Source organism: Aulonocara sp. 'chitande type north' Nkhata Bay, linkage group LG7 (assembly GCF_057382095.1).
Source record: "Aulonocara sp. 'chitande type north' Nkhata Bay isolate Kocher_YH1m ecotype deep benthic linkage group LG7, A_spYH_male_GT1.1, whole genome shotgun sequence".
In the NCBI taxonomy this organism is placed as follows: domain Eukaryota; kingdom Metazoa; phylum Chordata; class Actinopteri; order Cichliformes; family Cichlidae; genus Aulonocara; species Aulonocara sp. 'chitande type north' Nkhata Bay.
Genome location: NC_141350.1, coordinates 26,916,185 through 26,934,051, shown reverse-complemented (window position 1 = coordinate 26,934,051; position 17,867 = coordinate 26,916,185). Strand labels below are relative to the sequence as shown.

At 51.9% G+C, this 17,867-nt stretch overlaps 14 protein-coding genes across 14 annotated transcripts; all 14 read right to left on the bottom strand.

The window, feature by feature from the left end:
• Nucleotides 1-121: 121 nt before the first annotated feature.
• On the bottom strand, nucleotides 122-787 carry LOC147325276 (nesprin-2-like). Its single transcript, XM_086299719.1, has one exon. The coding sequence runs from the start codon at nucleotides 776-778 to the stop codon at nucleotides 122-124; it is 657 nt and encodes a 218-aa protein (XP_086155845.1). The 5' UTR covers nucleotides 779-787.
• A 424-nt stretch (nucleotides 788-1,211) lies between these two features.
• LOC147325275 (nesprin-2-like) lies at nucleotides 1,212-1,877 on the bottom strand. Its single transcript, XM_086299718.1, has one exon. It carries the CDS (start codon nucleotides 1,866-1,868, stop codon nucleotides 1,212-1,214), a length of 657 nt encoding a protein of 218 aa, XP_086155844.1. The 5' UTR covers nucleotides 1,869-1,877.
• Nucleotides 1,878-2,301: 424 nt separating this feature from the next.
• Nucleotides 2,302-2,967, bottom strand: LOC147325274 (nesprin-2-like). The gene has a single exon (XM_086299717.1). It carries the CDS (start codon nucleotides 2,956-2,958, stop codon nucleotides 2,302-2,304), a length of 657 nt encoding a protein of 218 aa, XP_086155843.1. The 5' UTR covers nucleotides 2,959-2,967.
• Nucleotides 2,968-3,391: 424 nt separating this feature from the next.
• LOC147325273 (nesprin-2-like) lies at nucleotides 3,392-4,057 on the bottom strand. The gene has a single exon (XM_086299716.1). It carries the CDS (start codon nucleotides 4,046-4,048, stop codon nucleotides 3,392-3,394), a length of 657 nt encoding a protein of 218 aa, XP_086155842.1. The 5' UTR covers nucleotides 4,049-4,057.
• A 424-nt stretch (nucleotides 4,058-4,481) lies between these two features.
• On the bottom strand, nucleotides 4,482-5,147 carry LOC147325272 (nesprin-2-like). Its single transcript, XM_086299715.1, has one exon. It carries the CDS (start codon nucleotides 5,136-5,138, stop codon nucleotides 4,482-4,484), a length of 657 nt encoding a protein of 218 aa, XP_086155841.1. The 5' UTR covers nucleotides 5,139-5,147.
• A 424-nt stretch (nucleotides 5,148-5,571) lies between these two features.
• Nucleotides 5,572-6,237, bottom strand: LOC147325271 (nesprin-2-like). The gene has a single exon (XM_086299714.1). The coding sequence runs from the start codon at nucleotides 6,226-6,228 to the stop codon at nucleotides 5,572-5,574; it is 657 nt and encodes a 218-aa protein (XP_086155840.1). The 5' UTR covers nucleotides 6,229-6,237.
• A 424-nt stretch (nucleotides 6,238-6,661) lies between these two features.
• Nucleotides 6,662-7,327, bottom strand: LOC147325270 (nesprin-2-like). The gene has a single exon (XM_086299713.1). It carries the CDS (start codon nucleotides 7,316-7,318, stop codon nucleotides 6,662-6,664), a length of 657 nt encoding a protein of 218 aa, XP_086155839.1. The 5' UTR covers nucleotides 7,319-7,327.
• A 424-nt stretch (nucleotides 7,328-7,751) lies between these two features.
• Nucleotides 7,752-8,417, bottom strand: LOC147325269 (nesprin-2-like). Its single transcript, XM_086299712.1, has one exon. The coding sequence runs from the start codon at nucleotides 8,406-8,408 to the stop codon at nucleotides 7,752-7,754; it is 657 nt and encodes a 218-aa protein (XP_086155838.1). The 5' UTR covers nucleotides 8,409-8,417.
• A 424-nt stretch (nucleotides 8,418-8,841) lies between these two features.
• Nucleotides 8,842-9,507, bottom strand: LOC147325268 (nesprin-2-like). The gene has a single exon (XM_086299711.1). The coding sequence runs from the start codon at nucleotides 9,496-9,498 to the stop codon at nucleotides 8,842-8,844; it is 657 nt and encodes a 218-aa protein (XP_086155837.1). The 5' UTR covers nucleotides 9,499-9,507.
• A 424-nt stretch (nucleotides 9,508-9,931) lies between these two features.
• On the bottom strand, nucleotides 9,932-10,597 carry LOC147325267 (nesprin-2-like). The gene has a single exon (XM_086299710.1). The coding sequence runs from the start codon at nucleotides 10,586-10,588 to the stop codon at nucleotides 9,932-9,934; it is 657 nt and encodes a 218-aa protein (XP_086155836.1). The 5' UTR covers nucleotides 10,589-10,597.
• Nucleotides 10,598-11,021: 424 nt separating this feature from the next.
• LOC147325266 (nesprin-2-like) lies at nucleotides 11,022-11,687 on the bottom strand. Its single transcript, XM_086299709.1, has one exon. The coding sequence runs from the start codon at nucleotides 11,676-11,678 to the stop codon at nucleotides 11,022-11,024; it is 657 nt and encodes a 218-aa protein (XP_086155835.1). The 5' UTR covers nucleotides 11,679-11,687.
• Nucleotides 11,688-12,111: 424 nt separating this feature from the next.
• Nucleotides 12,112-12,777, bottom strand: LOC147325265 (nesprin-2-like). Its single transcript, XM_086299708.1, has one exon. The coding sequence runs from the start codon at nucleotides 12,766-12,768 to the stop codon at nucleotides 12,112-12,114; it is 657 nt and encodes a 218-aa protein (XP_086155834.1). The 5' UTR covers nucleotides 12,769-12,777.
• A 424-nt stretch (nucleotides 12,778-13,201) lies between these two features.
• LOC147325264 (nesprin-2-like) lies at nucleotides 13,202-14,278 on the bottom strand. Its single transcript, XM_086299723.1, has one exon. The coding sequence runs from the start codon at nucleotides 13,856-13,858 to the stop codon at nucleotides 13,202-13,204; it is 657 nt and encodes a 218-aa protein (XP_086155849.1). The 5' UTR covers nucleotides 13,859-14,278.
• A 9-nt stretch (nucleotides 14,279-14,287) lies between these two features.
• Nucleotides 14,288-17,523, bottom strand: LOC147325263 (nesprin-2-like). The gene has a single exon (XM_086299724.1). The coding sequence runs from the start codon at nucleotides 14,955-14,957 to the stop codon at nucleotides 14,304-14,306; it is 654 nt and encodes a 217-aa protein (XP_086155850.1). The 5' UTR covers nucleotides 14,958-17,523; the 3' UTR covers nucleotides 14,288-14,303.
• Between the last annotated feature and the right edge of the window lie 344 nt (nucleotides 17,524-17,867).

The following is a 17,867-nucleotide window of genomic DNA, read 5'->3' as shown; positions in this document are numbered from 1 at the left end:
GGGTTCTTGCCGGGAGGTGGAGACCCTGCCCGGCGTTTCCAAAAATTACCCATGTCTTGGGTTGAGTTTTCAATGAGCCGTCGCAGCAAAGTGGCCACAAATGGCCAGTATAGAGCCACAATCAAGTGGGCGGTGGGCCGTTGGGGTAATGCAACATGGGGTAGAAGGACCGGGCGAAGTTATTGGTAAGGGTGCAGCTGGAGTCACTTTCCGACATTGGAATCAGGCAGGGCAGGAGCAGGAGCAGGAGGAGCAGCAGCAGGAGCTGAAGAGGGAAGGCGGCACGCAGGGCCCGGTAGAAGAAGGATCGAGGGGGAGACGATTCCCGCTTCTCTCTTTGAGTGGAGGAGCCTTTCTTTGAATTTGCAGCCTCCTGAGAAACACTTTGACACTGGGCGGCTGTAGCAGATTCACAGTCCAGACGTTGCCGCAGGTTGCTGAGGTCGCCGTCCACCTGCTTCAGGAGCAGCTTCAGCTTGCTCCCCGTCACGTGGAGTTTCTCCCGGGCCTCGTTGCTCTCCTCTGTGCCGTCTTCAGGCTGGAGCTGAGACCACAGAGTCTGAAGGGAGGCCTGATGAGCCTGCCTGTCCTGCAGCTCCTTTTGCAGAGCAGTGAGGGTGTTGCTGTGCTGTTGCAGCGCTGTGAGAGTCGTGTCTGGGTGGCCGATGTCCACTGCGTAGCGTCTGCTCTCTGCGTGAGCGAGCCACAGCAGCAAAGAGTGGAGGCTTTCATGAAAGTCCTGCTGCATCTTGTAGCTGTGTCGTCTTAAATTGGTCATGACGTTTCGGCTGTATTGTGCCTTCTTCAGACTGGCTCAGGTAAGTATGTTCTCTCCTTTTATTTAGGTTTTTCACAGGTAAGTATTTTCCTTTTAACTTTTTTTCCTTTTTTAGGTTTCACGGTAAGTATTATTTACTTTTTTTCTTTTTTTAGGTTTTTCTTAAGTTGAATTAAATCCCCCCTGGTTAGGGTTAGGGTTTGTGACAGGCAGGGGCATCTCCCACCCCCATGAGGCACGGGCTGAGTTAGGGATTGGGTTGAAACAGGCCAACAATGGACCTGACGGGCACTGTCCATCAATGGGGGCCGAGGGTTCTTGCCGGGAGGTGGAGACCCTGCCCGGCGTTTCCAAAAATTACCCATGTCTTGGGTTGAGTTTTCAATGAGCCGTCGCAGCAAAGTGGCCACAAATGGCCAGTATAGAGCCACAATCAAGTGGGCGGTGGGCCGTTGGGGTAATGCAACATGGGGTAGAAGGACCGGGCGAAGTTATTGGTAAGGGTGCAGCTGGAGTCACTTTCCGACATTGGAATCAGGCAGGGCAGGAGCAGGAGCAGGAGGAGCAGCAGCAGGAGCTGAAGAGGGAAGGCGGCACGCAGGGCCCGGTAGAAGAAGGATCGAGGGGGAGACGATTCCCGCTTCTCTCTTTGAGTGGAGGAGCCTTTCTTTGAATTTGCAGCCTCCTGAGAAACACTTTGACACTGGGCGGCTGTAGCAGATTCACAGTCCAGACGTTGCCGCAGGTTGCTGAGGTCGCCGTCCACCTGCTTCAGGAGCAGCTTCAGCTTGCTCCCCGTCACGTGGAGTTTCTCCCGGGCCTCGTTGCTCTCCTCTGTGCCGTCTTCAGGCTGGAGCTGAGACCACAGAGTCTGAAGGGAGGCCTGATGAGCCTGCCTGTCCTGCAGCTCCTTTTGCAGAGCAGTGAGGGTGTTGCTGTGCTGTTGCAGCGCTGTGAGAGTCGTGTCTGGGTGGCCGATGTCCACTGCGTAGCGTCTGCTCTCTGCGTGAGCGAGCCACAGCAGCAAAGAGTGGAGGCTTTCATGAAAGTCCTGCTGCATCTTGTAGCTGTGTCGTCTTAAATTGGTCATGACGTTTCGGCTGTATTGTGCCTTCTTCAGACTGGCTCAGGTAAGTATGTTCTCTCCTTTTATTTAGGTTTTTCACAGGTAAGTATTTTCCTTTTAACTTTTTTTCCTTTTTTAGGTTTCACGGTAAGTATTATTTACTTTTTTTCTTTTTTTAGGTTTTTCTTAAGTTGAATTAAATCCCCCCTGGTTAGGGTTAGGGTTTGTGACAGGCAGGGGCATCTCCCACCCCCATGAGGCACGGGCTGAGTTAGGGATTGGGTTGAAACAGGCCAACAATGGACCTGACGGGCACTGTCCATCAATGGGGGCCGAGGGTTCTTGCCGGGAGGTGGAGACCCTGCCCGGCGTTTCCAAAAATTACCCATGTCTTGGGTTGAGTTTTCAATGAGCCGTCGCAGCAAAGTGGCCACAAATGGCCAGTATAGAGCCACAATCAAGTGGGCGGTGGGCCGTTGGGGTAATGCAACATGGGGTAGAAGGACCGGGCGAAGTTATTGGTAAGGGTGCAGCTGGAGTCACTTTCCGACATTGGAATCAGGCAGGGCAGGAGCAGGAGCAGGAGGAGCAGCAGCAGGAGCTGAAGAGGGAAGGCGGCACGCAGGGCCCGGTAGAAGAAGGATCGAGGGGGAGACGATTCCCGCTTCTCTCTTTGAGTGGAGGAGCCTTTCTTTGAATTTGCAGCCTCCTGAGAAACACTTTGACACTGGGCGGCTGTAGCAGATTCACAGTCCAGACGTTGCCGCAGGTTGCTGAGGTCGCCGTCCACCTGCTTCAGGAGCAGCTTCAGCTTGCTCCCCGTCACGTGGAGTTTCTCCCGGGCCTCGTTGCTCTCCTCTGTGCCGTCTTCAGGCTGGAGCTGAGACCACAGAGTCTGAAGGGAGGCCTGATGAGCCTGCCTGTCCTGCAGCTCCTTTTGCAGAGCAGTGAGGGTGTTGCTGTGCTGTTGCAGCGCTGTGAGAGTCGTGTCTGGGTGGCCGATGTCCACTGCGTAGCGTCTGCTCTCTGCGTGAGCGAGCCACAGCAGCAAAGAGTGGAGGCTTTCATGAAAGTCCTGCTGCATCTTGTAGCTGTGTCGTCTTAAATTGGTCATGACGTTTCGGCTGTATTGTGCCTTCTTCAGACTGGCTCAGGTAAGTATGTTCTCTCCTTTTATTTAGGTTTTTCACAGGTAAGTATTTTCCTTTTAACTTTTTTTCCTTTTTTAGGTTTCACGGTAAGTATTATTTACTTTTTTTCTTTTTTTAGGTTTTTCTTAAGTTGAATTAAATCCCCCCTGGTTAGGGTTAGGGTTTGTGACAGGCAGGGGCATCTCCCACCCCCATGAGGCACGGGCTGAGTTAGGGATTGGGTTGAAACAGGCCAACAATGGACCTGACGGGCACTGTCCATCAATGGGGGCCGAGGGTTCTTGCCGGGAGGTGGAGACCCTGCCCGGCGTTTCCAAAAATTACCCATGTCTTGGGTTGAGTTTTCAATGAGCCGTCGCAGCAAAGTGGCCACAAATGGCCAGTATAGAGCCACAATCAAGTGGGCGGTGGGCCGTTGGGGTAATGCAACATGGGGTAGAAGGACCGGGCGAAGTTATTGGTAAGGGTGCAGCTGGAGTCACTTTCCGACATTGGAATCAGGCAGGGCAGGAGCAGGAGCAGGAGGAGCAGCAGCAGGAGCTGAAGAGGGAAGGCGGCACGCAGGGCCCGGTAGAAGAAGGATCGAGGGGGAGACGATTCCCGCTTCTCTCTTTGAGTGGAGGAGCCTTTCTTTGAATTTGCAGCCTCCTGAGAAACACTTTGACACTGGGCGGCTGTAGCAGATTCACAGTCCAGACGTTGCCGCAGGTTGCTGAGGTCGCCGTCCACCTGCTTCAGGAGCAGCTTCAGCTTGCTCCCCGTCACGTGGAGTTTCTCCCGGGCCTCGTTGCTCTCCTCTGTGCCGTCTTCAGGCTGGAGCTGAGACCACAGAGTCTGAAGGGAGGCCTGATGAGCCTGCCTGTCCTGCAGCTCCTTTTGCAGAGCAGTGAGGGTGTTGCTGTGCTGTTGCAGCGCTGTGAGAGTCGTGTCTGGGTGGCCGATGTCCACTGCGTAGCGTCTGCTCTCTGCGTGAGCGAGCCACAGCAGCAAAGAGTGGAGGCTTTCATGAAAGTCCTGCTGCATCTTGTAGCTGTGTCGTCTTAAATTGGTCATGACGTTTCGGCTGTATTGTGCCTTCTTCAGACTGGCTCAGGTAAGTATGTTCTCTCCTTTTATTTAGGTTTTTCACAGGTAAGTATTTTCCTTTTAACTTTTTTTCCTTTTTTAGGTTTCACGGTAAGTATTATTTACTTTTTTTCTTTTTTTAGGTTTTTCTTAAGTTGAATTAAATCCCCCCTGGTTAGGGTTAGGGTTTGTGACAGGCAGGGGCATCTCCCACCCCCATGAGGCACGGGCTGAGTTAGGGATTGGGTTGAAACAGGCCAACAATGGACCTGACGGGCACTGTCCATCAATGGGGGCCGAGGGTTCTTGCCGGGAGGTGGAGACCCTGCCCGGCGTTTCCAAAAATTACCCATGTCTTGGGTTGAGTTTTCAATGAGCCGTCGCAGCAAAGTGGCCACAAATGGCCAGTATAGAGCCACAATCAAGTGGGCGGTGGGCCGTTGGGGTAATGCAACATGGGGTAGAAGGACCGGGCGAAGTTATTGGTAAGGGTGCAGCTGGAGTCACTTTCCGACATTGGAATCAGGCAGGGCAGGAGCAGGAGCAGGAGGAGCAGCAGCAGGAGCTGAAGAGGGAAGGCGGCACGCAGGGCCCGGTAGAAGAAGGATCGAGGGGGAGACGATTCCCGCTTCTCTCTTTGAGTGGAGGAGCCTTTCTTTGAATTTGCAGCCTCCTGAGAAACACTTTGACACTGGGCGGCTGTAGCAGATTCACAGTCCAGACGTTGCCGCAGGTTGCTGAGGTCGCCGTCCACCTGCTTCAGGAGCAGCTTCAGCTTGCTCCCCGTCACGTGGAGTTTCTCCCGGGCCTCGTTGCTCTCCTCTGTGCCGTCTTCAGGCTGGAGCTGAGACCACAGAGTCTGAAGGGAGGCCTGATGAGCCTGCCTGTCCTGCAGCTCCTTTTGCAGAGCAGTGAGGGTGTTGCTGTGCTGTTGCAGCGCTGTGAGAGTCGTGTCTGGGTGGCCGATGTCCACTGCGTAGCGTCTGCTCTCTGCGTGAGCGAGCCACAGCAGCAAAGAGTGGAGGCTTTCATGAAAGTCCTGCTGCATCTTGTAGCTGTGTCGTCTTAAATTGGTCATGACGTTTCGGCTGTATTGTGCCTTCTTCAGACTGGCTCAGGTAAGTATGTTCTCTCCTTTTATTTAGGTTTTTCACAGGTAAGTATTTTCCTTTTAACTTTTTTTCCTTTTTTAGGTTTCACGGTAAGTATTATTTACTTTTTTTCTTTTTTTAGGTTTTTCTTAAGTTGAATTAAATCCCCCCTGGTTAGGGTTAGGGTTTGTGACAGGCAGGGGCATCTCCCACCCCCATGAGGCACGGGCTGAGTTAGGGATTGGGTTGAAACAGGCCAACAATGGACCTGACGGGCACTGTCCATCAATGGGGGCCGAGGGTTCTTGCCGGGAGGTGGAGACCCTGCCCGGCGTTTCCAAAAATTACCCATGTCTTGGGTTGAGTTTTCAATGAGCCGTCGCAGCAAAGTGGCCACAAATGGCCAGTATAGAGCCACAATCAAGTGGGCGGTGGGCCGTTGGGGTAATGCAACATGGGGTAGAAGGACCGGGCGAAGTTATTGGTAAGGGTGCAGCTGGAGTCACTTTCCGACATTGGAATCAGGCAGGGCAGGAGCAGGAGCAGGAGGAGCAGCAGCAGGAGCTGAAGAGGGAAGGCGGCACGCAGGGCCCGGTAGAAGAAGGATCGAGGGGGAGACGATTCCCGCTTCTCTCTTTGAGTGGAGGAGCCTTTCTTTGAATTTGCAGCCTCCTGAGAAACACTTTGACACTGGGCGGCTGTAGCAGATTCACAGTCCAGACGTTGCCGCAGGTTGCTGAGGTCGCCGTCCACCTGCTTCAGGAGCAGCTTCAGCTTGCTCCCCGTCACGTGGAGTTTCTCCCGGGCCTCGTTGCTCTCCTCTGTGCCGTCTTCAGGCTGGAGCTGAGACCACAGAGTCTGAAGGGAGGCCTGATGAGCCTGCCTGTCCTGCAGCTCCTTTTGCAGAGCAGTGAGGGTGTTGCTGTGCTGTTGCAGCGCTGTGAGAGTCGTGTCTGGGTGGCCGATGTCCACTGCGTAGCGTCTGCTCTCTGCGTGAGCGAGCCACAGCAGCAAAGAGTGGAGGCTTTCATGAAAGTCCTGCTGCATCTTGTAGCTGTGTCGTCTTAAATTGGTCATGACGTTTCGGCTGTATTGTGCCTTCTTCAGACTGGCTCAGGTAAGTATGTTCTCTCCTTTTATTTAGGTTTTTCACAGGTAAGTATTTTCCTTTTAACTTTTTTTCCTTTTTTAGGTTTCACGGTAAGTATTATTTACTTTTTTTCTTTTTTTAGGTTTTTCTTAAGTTGAATTAAATCCCCCCTGGTTAGGGTTAGGGTTTGTGACAGGCAGGGGCATCTCCCACCCCCATGAGGCACGGGCTGAGTTAGGGATTGGGTTGAAACAGGCCAACAATGGACCTGACGGGCACTGTCCATCAATGGGGGCCGAGGGTTCTTGCCGGGAGGTGGAGACCCTGCCCGGCGTTTCCAAAAATTACCCATGTCTTGGGTTGAGTTTTCAATGAGCCGTCGCAGCAAAGTGGCCACAAATGGCCAGTATAGAGCCACAATCAAGTGGGCGGTGGGCCGTTGGGGTAATGCAACATGGGGTAGAAGGACCGGGCGAAGTTATTGGTAAGGGTGCAGCTGGAGTCACTTTCCGACATTGGAATCAGGCAGGGCAGGAGCAGGAGCAGGAGGAGCAGCAGCAGGAGCTGAAGAGGGAAGGCGGCACGCAGGGCCCGGTAGAAGAAGGATCGAGGGGGAGACGATTCCCGCTTCTCTCTTTGAGTGGAGGAGCCTTTCTTTGAATTTGCAGCCTCCTGAGAAACACTTTGACACTGGGCGGCTGTAGCAGATTCACAGTCCAGACGTTGCCGCAGGTTGCTGAGGTCGCCGTCCACCTGCTTCAGGAGCAGCTTCAGCTTGCTCCCCGTCACGTGGAGTTTCTCCCGGGCCTCGTTGCTCTCCTCTGTGCCGTCTTCAGGCTGGAGCTGAGACCACAGAGTCTGAAGGGAGGCCTGATGAGCCTGCCTGTCCTGCAGCTCCTTTTGCAGAGCAGTGAGGGTGTTGCTGTGCTGTTGCAGCGCTGTGAGAGTCGTGTCTGGGTGGCCGATGTCCACTGCGTAGCGTCTGCTCTCTGCGTGAGCGAGCCACAGCAGCAAAGAGTGGAGGCTTTCATGAAAGTCCTGCTGCATCTTGTAGCTGTGTCGTCTTAAATTGGTCATGACGTTTCGGCTGTATTGTGCCTTCTTCAGACTGGCTCAGGTAAGTATGTTCTCTCCTTTTATTTAGGTTTTTCACAGGTAAGTATTTTCCTTTTAACTTTTTTTCCTTTTTTAGGTTTCACGGTAAGTATTATTTACTTTTTTTCTTTTTTTAGGTTTTTCTTAAGTTGAATTAAATCCCCCCTGGTTAGGGTTAGGGTTTGTGACAGGCAGGGGCATCTCCCACCCCCATGAGGCACGGGCTGAGTTAGGGATTGGGTTGAAACAGGCCAACAATGGACCTGACGGGCACTGTCCATCAATGGGGGCCGAGGGTTCTTGCCGGGAGGTGGAGACCCTGCCCGGCGTTTCCAAAAATTACCCATGTCTTGGGTTGAGTTTTCAATGAGCCGTCGCAGCAAAGTGGCCACAAATGGCCAGTATAGAGCCACAATCAAGTGGGCGGTGGGCCGTTGGGGTAATGCAACATGGGGTAGAAGGACCGGGCGAAGTTATTGGTAAGGGTGCAGCTGGAGTCACTTTCCGACATTGGAATCAGGCAGGGCAGGAGCAGGAGCAGGAGGAGCAGCAGCAGGAGCTGAAGAGGGAAGGCGGCACGCAGGGCCCGGTAGAAGAAGGATCGAGGGGGAGACGATTCCCGCTTCTCTCTTTGAGTGGAGGAGCCTTTCTTTGAATTTGCAGCCTCCTGAGAAACACTTTGACACTGGGCGGCTGTAGCAGATTCACAGTCCAGACGTTGCCGCAGGTTGCTGAGGTCGCCGTCCACCTGCTTCAGGAGCAGCTTCAGCTTGCTCCCCGTCACGTGGAGTTTCTCCCGGGCCTCGTTGCTCTCCTCTGTGCCGTCTTCAGGCTGGAGCTGAGACCACAGAGTCTGAAGGGAGGCCTGATGAGCCTGCCTGTCCTGCAGCTCCTTTTGCAGAGCAGTGAGGGTGTTGCTGTGCTGTTGCAGCGCTGTGAGAGTCGTGTCTGGGTGGCCGATGTCCACTGCGTAGCGTCTGCTCTCTGCGTGAGCGAGCCACAGCAGCAAAGAGTGGAGGCTTTCATGAAAGTCCTGCTGCATCTTGTAGCTGTGTCGTCTTAAATTGGTCATGACGTTTCGGCTGTATTGTGCCTTCTTCAGACTGGCTCAGGTAAGTATGTTCTCTCCTTTTATTTAGGTTTTTCACAGGTAAGTATTTTCCTTTTAACTTTTTTTCCTTTTTTAGGTTTCACGGTAAGTATTATTTACTTTTTTTCTTTTTTTAGGTTTTTCTTAAGTTGAATTAAATCCCCCCTGGTTAGGGTTAGGGTTTGTGACAGGCAGGGGCATCTCCCACCCCCATGAGGCACGGGCTGAGTTAGGGATTGGGTTGAAACAGGCCAACAATGGACCTGACGGGCACTGTCCATCAATGGGGGCCGAGGGTTCTTGCCGGGAGGTGGAGACCCTGCCCGGCGTTTCCAAAAATTACCCATGTCTTGGGTTGAGTTTTCAATGAGCCGTCGCAGCAAAGTGGCCACAAATGGCCAGTATAGAGCCACAATCAAGTGGGCGGTGGGCCGTTGGGGTAATGCAACATGGGGTAGAAGGACCGGGCGAAGTTATTGGTAAGGGTGCAGCTGGAGTCACTTTCCGACATTGGAATCAGGCAGGGCAGGAGCAGGAGCAGGAGGAGCAGCAGCAGGAGCTGAAGAGGGAAGGCGGCACGCAGGGCCCGGTAGAAGAAGGATCGAGGGGGAGACGATTCCCGCTTCTCTCTTTGAGTGGAGGAGCCTTTCTTTGAATTTGCAGCCTCCTGAGAAACACTTTGACACTGGGCGGCTGTAGCAGATTCACAGTCCAGACGTTGCCGCAGGTTGCTGAGGTCGCCGTCCACCTGCTTCAGGAGCAGCTTCAGCTTGCTCCCCGTCACGTGGAGTTTCTCCCGGGCCTCGTTGCTCTCCTCTGTGCCGTCTTCAGGCTGGAGCTGAGACCACAGAGTCTGAAGGGAGGCCTGATGAGCCTGCCTGTCCTGCAGCTCCTTTTGCAGAGCAGTGAGGGTGTTGCTGTGCTGTTGCAGCGCTGTGAGAGTCGTGTCTGGGTGGCCGATGTCCACTGCGTAGCGTCTGCTCTCTGCGTGAGCGAGCCACAGCAGCAAAGAGTGGAGGCTTTCATGAAAGTCCTGCTGCATCTTGTAGCTGTGTCGTCTTAAATTGGTCATGACGTTTCGGCTGTATTGTGCCTTCTTCAGACTGGCTCAGGTAAGTATGTTCTCTCCTTTTATTTAGGTTTTTCACAGGTAAGTATTTTCCTTTTAACTTTTTTTCCTTTTTTAGGTTTCACGGTAAGTATTATTTACTTTTTTTCTTTTTTTAGGTTTTTCTTAAGTTGAATTAAATCCCCCCTGGTTAGGGTTAGGGTTTGTGACAGGCAGGGGCATCTCCCACCCCCATGAGGCACGGGCTGAGTTAGGGATTGGGTTGAAACAGGCCAACAATGGACCTGACGGGCACTGTCCATCAATGGGGGCCGAGGGTTCTTGCCGGGAGGTGGAGACCCTGCCCGGCGTTTCCAAAAATTACCCATGTCTTGGGTTGAGTTTTCAATGAGCCGTCGCAGCAAAGTGGCCACAAATGGCCAGTATAGAGCCACAATCAAGTGGGCGGTGGGCCGTTGGGGTAATGCAACATGGGGTAGAAGGACCGGGCGAAGTTATTGGTAAGGGTGCAGCTGGAGTCACTTTCCGACATTGGAATCAGGCAGGGCAGGAGCAGGAGCAGGAGGAGCAGCAGCAGGAGCTGAAGAGGGAAGGCGGCACGCAGGGCCCGGTAGAAGAAGGATCGAGGGGGAGACGATTCCCGCTTCTCTCTTTGAGTGGAGGAGCCTTTCTTTGAATTTGCAGCCTCCTGAGAAACACTTTGACACTGGGCGGCTGTAGCAGATTCACAGTCCAGACGTTGCCGCAGGTTGCTGAGGTCGCCGTCCACCTGCTTCAGGAGCAGCTTCAGCTTGCTCCCCGTCACGTGGAGTTTCTCCCGGGCCTCGTTGCTCTCCTCTGTGCCGTCTTCAGGCTGGAGCTGAGACCACAGAGTCTGAAGGGAGGCCTGATGAGCCTGCCTGTCCTGCAGCTCCTTTTGCAGAGCAGTGAGGGTGTTGCTGTGCTGTTGCAGCGCTGTGAGAGTCGTGTCTGGGTGGCCGATGTCCACTGCGTAGCGTCTGCTCTCTGCGTGAGCGAGCCACAGCAGCAAAGAGTGGAGGCTTTCATGAAAGTCCTGCTGCATCTTGTAGCTGTGTCGTCTTAAATTGGTCATGACGTTTCGGCTGTATTGTGCCTTCTTCAGACTGGCTCAGGTAAGTATGTTCTCTCCTTTTATTTAGGTTTTTCACAGGTAAGTATTTTCCTTTTAACTTTTTTTCCTTTTTTAGGTTTCACGGTAAGTATTATTTACTTTTTTTCTTTTTTTAGGTTTTTCTTAAGTTGAATTAAATCCCCCCTGGTTAGGGTTAGGGTTTGTGACAGGCAGGGGCATCTCCCACCCCCATGAGGCACGGGCTGAGTTAGGGATTGGGTTGAAACAGGCCAACAATGGACCTGACGGGCACTGTCCATCAATGGGGGCCGAGGGTTCTTGCCGGGAGGTGGAGACCCTGCCCGGCGTTTCCAAAAATTACCCATGTCTTGGGTTGAGTTTTCAATGAGCCGTCGCAGCAAAGTGGCCACAAATGGCCAGTATAGAGCCACAATCAAGTGGGCGGTGGGCCGTTGGGGTAATGCAACATGGGGTAGAAGGACCGGGCGAAGTTATTGGTAAGGGTGCAGCTGGAGTCACTTTCCGACATTGGAATCAGGCAGGGCAGGAGCAGGAGCAGGAGGAGCAGCAGCAGGAGCTGAAGAGGGAAGGCGGCACGCAGGGCCCGGTAGAAGAAGGATCGAGGGGGAGACGATTCCCGCTTCTCTCTTTGAGTGGAGGAGCCTTTCTTTGAATTTGCAGCCTCCTGAGAAACACTTTGACACTGGGCGGCTGTAGCAGATTCACAGTCCAGACGTTGCCGCAGGTTGCTGAGGTCGCCGTCCACCTGCTTCAGGAGCAGCTTCAGCTTGCTCCCCGTCACGTGGAGTTTCTCCCGGGCCTCGTTGCTCTCCTCTGTGCCGTCTTCAGGCTGGAGCTGAGACCACAGAGTCTGAAGGGAGGCCTGATGAGCCTGCCTGTCCTGCAGCTCCTTTTGCAGAGCAGTGAGGGTGTTGCTGTGCTGTTGCAGCGCTGTGAGAGTCGTGTCTGGGTGGCCGATGTCCACTGCGTAGCGTCTGCTCTCTGCGTGAGCGAGCCACAGCAGCAAAGAGTGGAGGCTTTCATGAAAGTCCTGCTGCATCTTGTAGCTGTGTCGTCTTAAATTGGTCATGACGTTTCGGCTGTATTGTGCCTTCTTCAGACTGGCTCAGGTAAGTATGTTCTCTCCTTTTATTTAGGTTTTTCACAGGTAAGTATTTTCCTTTTAACTTTTTTTCCTTTTTTAGGTTTCACGGTAAGTATTATTTACTTTTTTTCTTTTTTTAGGTTTTTCTTAAGTTGAATTAAATCCCCCCTGGTTAGGGTTAGGGTTTGTGACAGGCAGGGGCATCTCCCACCCCCATGAGGCACGGGCTGAGTTAGGGATTGGGTTGAAACAGGCCAACAATGGACCTGACGGGCACTGTCCATCAATGGGGGCCGAGGGTTCTTGCCGGGAGGTGGAGACCCTGCCCGGCGTTTCCAAAAATTACCCATGTCTTGGGTTGAGTTTTCAATGAGCCGTCGCAGCAAAGTGGCCACAAATGGCCAGTATAGAGCCACAATCAAGTGGGCGGTGGGCCGTTGGGGTAATGCAACATGGGGTAGAAGGACCGGGCGAAGTTATTGGTAAGGGTGCAGCTGGAGTCACTTTCCGACATTGGAATCAGGCAGGGCAGGAGCAGGAGCAGGAGGAGCAGCAGCAGGAGCTGAAGAGGGAAGGCGGCACGCAGGGCCCGGTAGAAGAAGGATCGAGGGGGAGACGATTCCCGCTTCTCTCTTTGAGTGGAGGAGCCTTTCTTTGAATTTGCAGCCTCCTGAGAAACACTTTGACACTGGGCGGCTGTAGCAGATTCACAGTCCAGACGTTGCCGCAGGTTGCTGAGGTCGCCGTCCACCTGCTTCAGGAGCAGCTTCAGCTTGCTCCCCGTCACGTGGAGTTTCTCCCGGGCCTCGTTGCTCTCCTCTGTGCCGTCTTCAGGCTGGAGCTGAGACCACAGAGTCTGAAGGGAGGCCTGATGAGCCTGCCTGTCCTGCAGCTCCTTTTGCAGAGCAGTGAGGGTGTTGCTGTGCTGTTGCAGCGCTGTGAGAGTCGTGTCTGGGTGGCCGATGTCCACTGCGTAGCGTCTGCTCTCTGCGTGAGCGAGCCACAGCAGCAAAGAGTGGAGGCTTTCATGAAAGTCCTGCTGCATCTTGTAGCTGTGTCGTCTTAAATTGGTCATGACGTTTCGGCTGTATTGTGCCTTCTTCAGACTGGCTCAGGTAAGTATGTTCTCTCCTTTTATTTAGGTTTTTCACAGGTAAGTATTTTCCTTTTAACTTTTTTTCCTTTTTTAGGTTTCACGGTAAGTATTATTTACTTTTTTTCTTTTTTTAGGTTTTTCTTAAGTTGAATTAAATCCCCCCTGGTTAGGGTTAGGGTTTGTGACAGGCAGGGGCATCTCCCACCCCCATGAGGCACGGGCTGAGTTAGGGATTGGGTTGAAACAGGCCAACAATGGACCTGACGGGCACTGTCCATCAATGGGGGCCGAGGGTTCTTGCCGGGAGGTGGAGACCCTGCCCGGCGTTTCCAAAAATTACCCATGTCTTGGGTTGAGTTTTCAATGAGCCGTCGCAGCAAAGTGGCCACAAATGGCCAGTATAGAGCCACAATCAAGTGGGCGGTGGGCCGTTGGGGTAATGCAACATGGGGTAGAAGGACCGGGCGAAGTTATTGGTAAGGGTGCAGCTGGAGTCACTTTCCGACATTGGAATCAGGCAGGGCAGGAGCAGGAGCAGGAGGAGCAGCAGCAGGAGCTGAAGAGGGAAGGCGGCACGCAGGGCCCGGTAGAAGAAGGATCGAGGGGGAGACGATTCCCGCTTCTCTCTTTGAGTGGAGGAGCCTTTCTTTGAATTTGCAGCCTCCTGAGAAACACTTTGACACTGGGCGGCTGTAGCAGATTCACAGTCCAGACGTTGCCGCAGGTTGCTGAGGTCGCCATCCACCTGCTTCAGGAGCAGCTTCAGCTTGCTCCCCGTCACGTGGAGTTTCTCCCGGGCCTCGTTGCTCTCCTCTGTGCCGTCTTCAGGCTGGAGCTGAGACCACAGAGTCTGAAGGGAGGCCTGATGAGCCTGCCTGTCCTGCAGCTCCTTTTGCAGAGCAGTGAGGGTGTTGCTGTGCTGTTGCAGCGCTGTGAGAGTCGTGTCTGGGTGGCCGATGTCCACTGCGTAGCGTCTGCTCTCTGCGTGAGCGAGCCACAGCAGCAAAGAGTGGAGGCTTTCATGAAAGTCCTGCTGCATCTTGTAGCTGTGTCGTCTTAAATTGGTCATGACGTTTCGGCTGTATTGTGCCTTCTTCAGACTGGCTCAGGTAAGTATGTTCTCTCCTTTTATTTAGGTTTTTCACAGGTAAGTATTTTCCTTTTAACTTTTTTTCCTTTTTTAGGTTTCACGGTAAGTATTATTTACTTTTTTTCTTTTTTTAGGTTTTTCTTAAGTTGAATTAAATCCCCCCTGGTTAGGGTTAGGGTTTGTGACAGGCAGGGGCATCTCCCACCCCCATGAGGCACGGGCTGAGTTAGGGATTGGGTTGAAACAGGCCAACAATGGACCTGACGGGCACTGTCCATCAATGGGGGCCGAGGGTTCTTGCCGGGAGGTGGAGACCCTGCCCGGCGTTTCCAAAAATTACCCATGTCTTGGGTTGAGTTTTCAATGAGCCGTCGCAGCAAAGTGGCCACAAATGGCCAGTATAGAGCCCTGAGGGATACTACAATCAAGTAGGCGGTGGGCCGTTGTAATGCAACATGGGGTAGAAGGACCGGGCGAAGTTATTGGTAAGGGTGCAGCTGGAGTCACTTTCCGACATTGGAATCAGGCAGGGCAGGAGCAGGAGCAGGAGGAGCAGCAGCAGGAGCTGAAGAGGGAAGGCGGCACGCAGGGCCCGGTAGAAGAAGGATCGAGGGGGAGACGATTCCCGCTTCTCTCTTTGAGTGGAGGAGCCTTTCTTTGAATTTGCAGCCTCCTGAGAAACACTTTGACACTGGGCGGCTGTAGCAGATTCACAGTCCAGACGTTGCCGCAGGTTGCTGAGGTCGCCGTCCACCTGCTTCAGGAGCAGCTTCAGCTTGCTCCCCGTCACGTGGAGTTTCTCCCGGGCCTCGTTGCTCTCCTCTGTGCCGTCTTCAGGCTGGAGCTGAGACCACAGAGTCTGAAGGGAGGCCTGATGAGCCTGCCTGTCCTGCAGCTCCTTTTGCAGAGCAGTGAGGGTGTTGCTGTGCTGTTGCAGCGCTGTGAGAGTCGTGTCTGGGTGGCCGATGTCCACTGCGTAGCGTCTGCTCTCTGCGTGAGCGAGCCACAGCAGCAAAGAGTGGAGGCTTTCATGAAAGTCCTGCTGCATCTTGTAGCTGTGTCGTCTTAAATTGGTCATGACGTTTCGGCTGTATTGTGCCTTAGGGGGTTAGGGTTAGGTGTTGAGGTAAGACCAGGCCCGGCTATTGCCGGAGCCTGAGGTGCACGGTCCATCAATGGGATTGGGAACGGTGCCCCCTATTCAAAAAATTACCCTTAGCGGGTGTAGTGCACTGCCGTTGGGCCATCGCGACGTTTCGGCTGGGTATAGCCTTCCTCAGGCTGGCCCAACGTCTCTCTGTGTTCTTTTCTGTTTCTGTCTTTCTGTTGCCACTCAGGGCCTTTTATACTGGGCTGTCTCCGCCCCTTTTTTTTCAGACATTTCTTTTTTCTAATTCTTTTCTTTGTCTTTTCTGTTTCTCAGTTTTTACGTGACTCTCCCTTTTTCTATCTTTCTCTGTGTTTCGTCTTTCAACTTTACCCCTTGTTCATTTGTTTTTTTCTCTATGTTTTTTTCTTTCTTTTACATGGCACCCCCTGCATTTTAGACATCCCGTCCTGTGTTCTTATGTTCTCTTTAATGGCACCCCCTTCCTTTATATCCTTTCCAGTTTTTCTTGTTTGTGTCACTTGTTCCTTCTTGTCTTTTACGTGACTTTCTTATTCATTATCTTGTGTCTTTTACGTGACTTCCTTATTCTCTTTAAGTGTTCTTATCTTTCTTTGTGTTCTTTACGTGACTTTCTTTTTCTTTGTTTGTGTCACTTGTTCCCTCTTTGTTTGTCTTAACTTTCTTTATGTCTTTAATGTGACTTTCTTCTCCATCTTTTTAATTTTTTTTTAAATTTTTTAGGGTTCCCTTAGGTGAGGGTTAGGAGGGGGGAGGAGGGGAGGGGGGTCAAAGGGGTTAGGGTTAGGAAAAGTTGGTGGGTGGGGGGATTCCCATTGTTAGGGAGAGAGTTATTTGGGCAGGGGCACCACCAATCCCATGAGGCACAGGCTGGTTAGGTGTTGAGGTAAGACCAGGCCCGGCTATTGCCGGAGCCTGAGGTGCACGGTCCATCAATGGGATTGGGAACGGTGCCCCCTATTCAAAAAATTACCCTTAGCGGGTGTAGTGCACTGCCGTTGGGCCATTGCGACGTTTCGGCTGGGTATAGCCTTCCTCAGGCTGGCCCAACGTCTGTCTGTGTTCTTTTCTGTTTCTGTCTTTCTGTTGCCACTCAGGGCCTTTTATACTGGGCTGTCTCCGCCCCTTTTTTTTCAGACATTTCTTTTTTCTAATTCTTTTCTTTGTCTTTTCTGTTTCTCAGTTTTTACGTGACTCTCCCTTTTTCTATCTTTCTCTGTGTTTCGTCTTTCAACTTTACCCCTTGTTCATTTGTTTTTTTCTCTATGTTTTTTTTCTTTCTTTTACATGGCACCCCCTGCATTTTAGACATCCCGTCCTGTGTTCTTATGTTCTCTTTAATGGCACCCCCTTCCTTTATATCCTTTCCAGTTTTTCTTGTTTGTGTCACTTGTTCCTTCTTGTCTTTTACGTGACTTTCTTATTCATTATCTTGTGTCTTTTACGTGACTTCCTTATTCTCTTTAAGTGTTCTTATCTTTCTTTGTGTTCTTTACGTGACTTTCTTTTTCTTTGTTTGTGTCACTTGTTCCCTCTTTGTTTGTCTTAACTTTCTTTATGTCTTTAATGTGACTTTCTTCTCCATCTTTTTAATTTTTTTTAAATTTTTTTCTAAGTTTTATAGGGTTCCCTTAGGTGAGGGTTAGGAGGGGGGAGGAGGGGAGGGGGGTCAAAGGGGTTAGGGTTAGGAAAAGTTGGTGGGTGGGGGGATTCCCATTGTTAGGGAGAGAGTTATTTGGGCAGGGGCACCACCAATCCCATGAGGCACAGGCTGGTTAGGTGTTGAGGTAAGACCAGGCCCGGCTATTGCCGGAGCCTGAGGTGCACGGTCCATCAATGGGATTGGGAACGGTGCCCCCTATTCAAAAAAATTACCCTTAGCGGGTGTAGTGCACTGCCGTTGGGCCATCGCGACGTTTCGGCTGGGTATAGCCTTCCTCAGGCTGGCCCAACGTCTCTCTGTGTTCTTTTCTGTTTCTGTCTTTCTGTTGCCACTCAGGGCCTTTTATACTGGGCTGTCTCCGCCCCTTTTTTTTCAGACATTTCTTTTTTCTAATTCTTTTCTTTGTCTTTTCTGTTTCTCAGTTTTTACGTGACTCTCCCTTTTTCTATCTTTCTCTGTGTTTCGTCTTTCAACTTTACCCCTTGTTCATTTGTTTTTTTCTCTATGTTTTTTTCTTTCTTTTACATGGCACCCCCTGCATTTTAGACATCCCGTCCTGTGTTCTTATGTTCTCTTTAATGGCACCCCCTTCCTTTATATCCTTTCCAGTTTTTCTTGTTTGTGTCACTTGTTCCTTCTTGTCTTTTACGTGACTTTCTTATTCATTATCTTGTGTCTTTTACGTGACTTCCTTATTCTCTTTAAGTGTTCTTATCTTTCTTTGTGTTCTTTACGTGACTTTCTTTTTCTTTGTTTGTGTCACTTGTTCCCTCTTTGTTTGTCTTAACTTTCTTTATGTCTTTAATGTGACTTTCTTCTCCATCTTTTTAATTTTTTTTTAATTTTTTTCTAAGTTTTATAGGGTTCCCTTAGGTGAGGGTTAGGAGGGGGGAGGAGGGGAGGGGGGTCAAAGGGGTTAAGGTTAGGAAAAGTTGGTGGGTGGGGGGATTCCCATTGTTAGGGAGAGAGTTATTTGGGCAGGGGCACCACCAATCCCATGAGGCACAGGCTGGTTAGGTGTTGAGGTAAGACCAGGCCCGGCTATTGCCGGAGCCTGAGGTGCACGGTCCATCAATGGGATTGGGAACGGTGCCCCCTATTCAAAAAATTACCCTTAGCGGGTGTAGTGCACTGCCGTTGGGCCATCGCGACGTTTCGGCTGGGTATAGCCTTCCTCAGGCTGGCCCAACGTCTCT

Bases quoted from the DNA above. Each gene is read 5' to 3' on its own strand.
- LOC147325266 (XM_086299709.1), bottom strand. From the start codon at position 11,678: ATGACCAATTTAAGACGACACAGCTACAAGATGCAGCAGGACTTTCAT.
- LOC147325276 (XM_086299719.1), bottom strand. From the start codon at position 778: ATGACCAATTTAAGACGACACAGCTACAAGATGCAGCAGGACTTTCAT.
- LOC147325270 (XM_086299713.1), bottom strand. From the start codon at position 7,318: ATGACCAATTTAAGACGACACAGCTACAAGATGCAGCAGGACTTTCAT.
- LOC147325274 (XM_086299717.1), bottom strand. From the start codon at position 2,958: ATGACCAATTTAAGACGACACAGCTACAAGATGCAGCAGGACTTTCAT.
- LOC147325264 (XM_086299723.1), bottom strand. From the start codon at position 13,858: ATGACCAATTTAAGACGACACAGCTACAAGATGCAGCAGGACTTTCAT.
- LOC147325268 (XM_086299711.1), bottom strand. From the start codon at position 9,498: ATGACCAATTTAAGACGACACAGCTACAAGATGCAGCAGGACTTTCAT.
- LOC147325269 (XM_086299712.1), bottom strand. From the start codon at position 8,408: ATGACCAATTTAAGACGACACAGCTACAAGATGCAGCAGGACTTTCAT.
- LOC147325273 (XM_086299716.1), bottom strand. From the start codon at position 4,048: ATGACCAATTTAAGACGACACAGCTACAAGATGCAGCAGGACTTTCAT.
- LOC147325263 (XM_086299724.1), bottom strand. From the start codon at position 14,957: ATGACCAATTTAAGACGACACAGCTACAAGATGCAGCAGGACTTTCAT.
- LOC147325265 (XM_086299708.1), bottom strand. From the start codon at position 12,768: ATGACCAATTTAAGACGACACAGCTACAAGATGCAGCAGGACTTTCAT.
- LOC147325275 (XM_086299718.1), bottom strand. From the start codon at position 1,868: ATGACCAATTTAAGACGACACAGCTACAAGATGCAGCAGGACTTTCAT.
- LOC147325271 (XM_086299714.1), bottom strand. From the start codon at position 6,228: ATGACCAATTTAAGACGACACAGCTACAAGATGCAGCAGGACTTTCAT.
- LOC147325272 (XM_086299715.1), bottom strand. From the start codon at position 5,138: ATGACCAATTTAAGACGACACAGCTACAAGATGCAGCAGGACTTTCAT.
- LOC147325267 (XM_086299710.1), bottom strand. From the start codon at position 10,588: ATGACCAATTTAAGACGACACAGCTACAAGATGCAGCAGGACTTTCAT.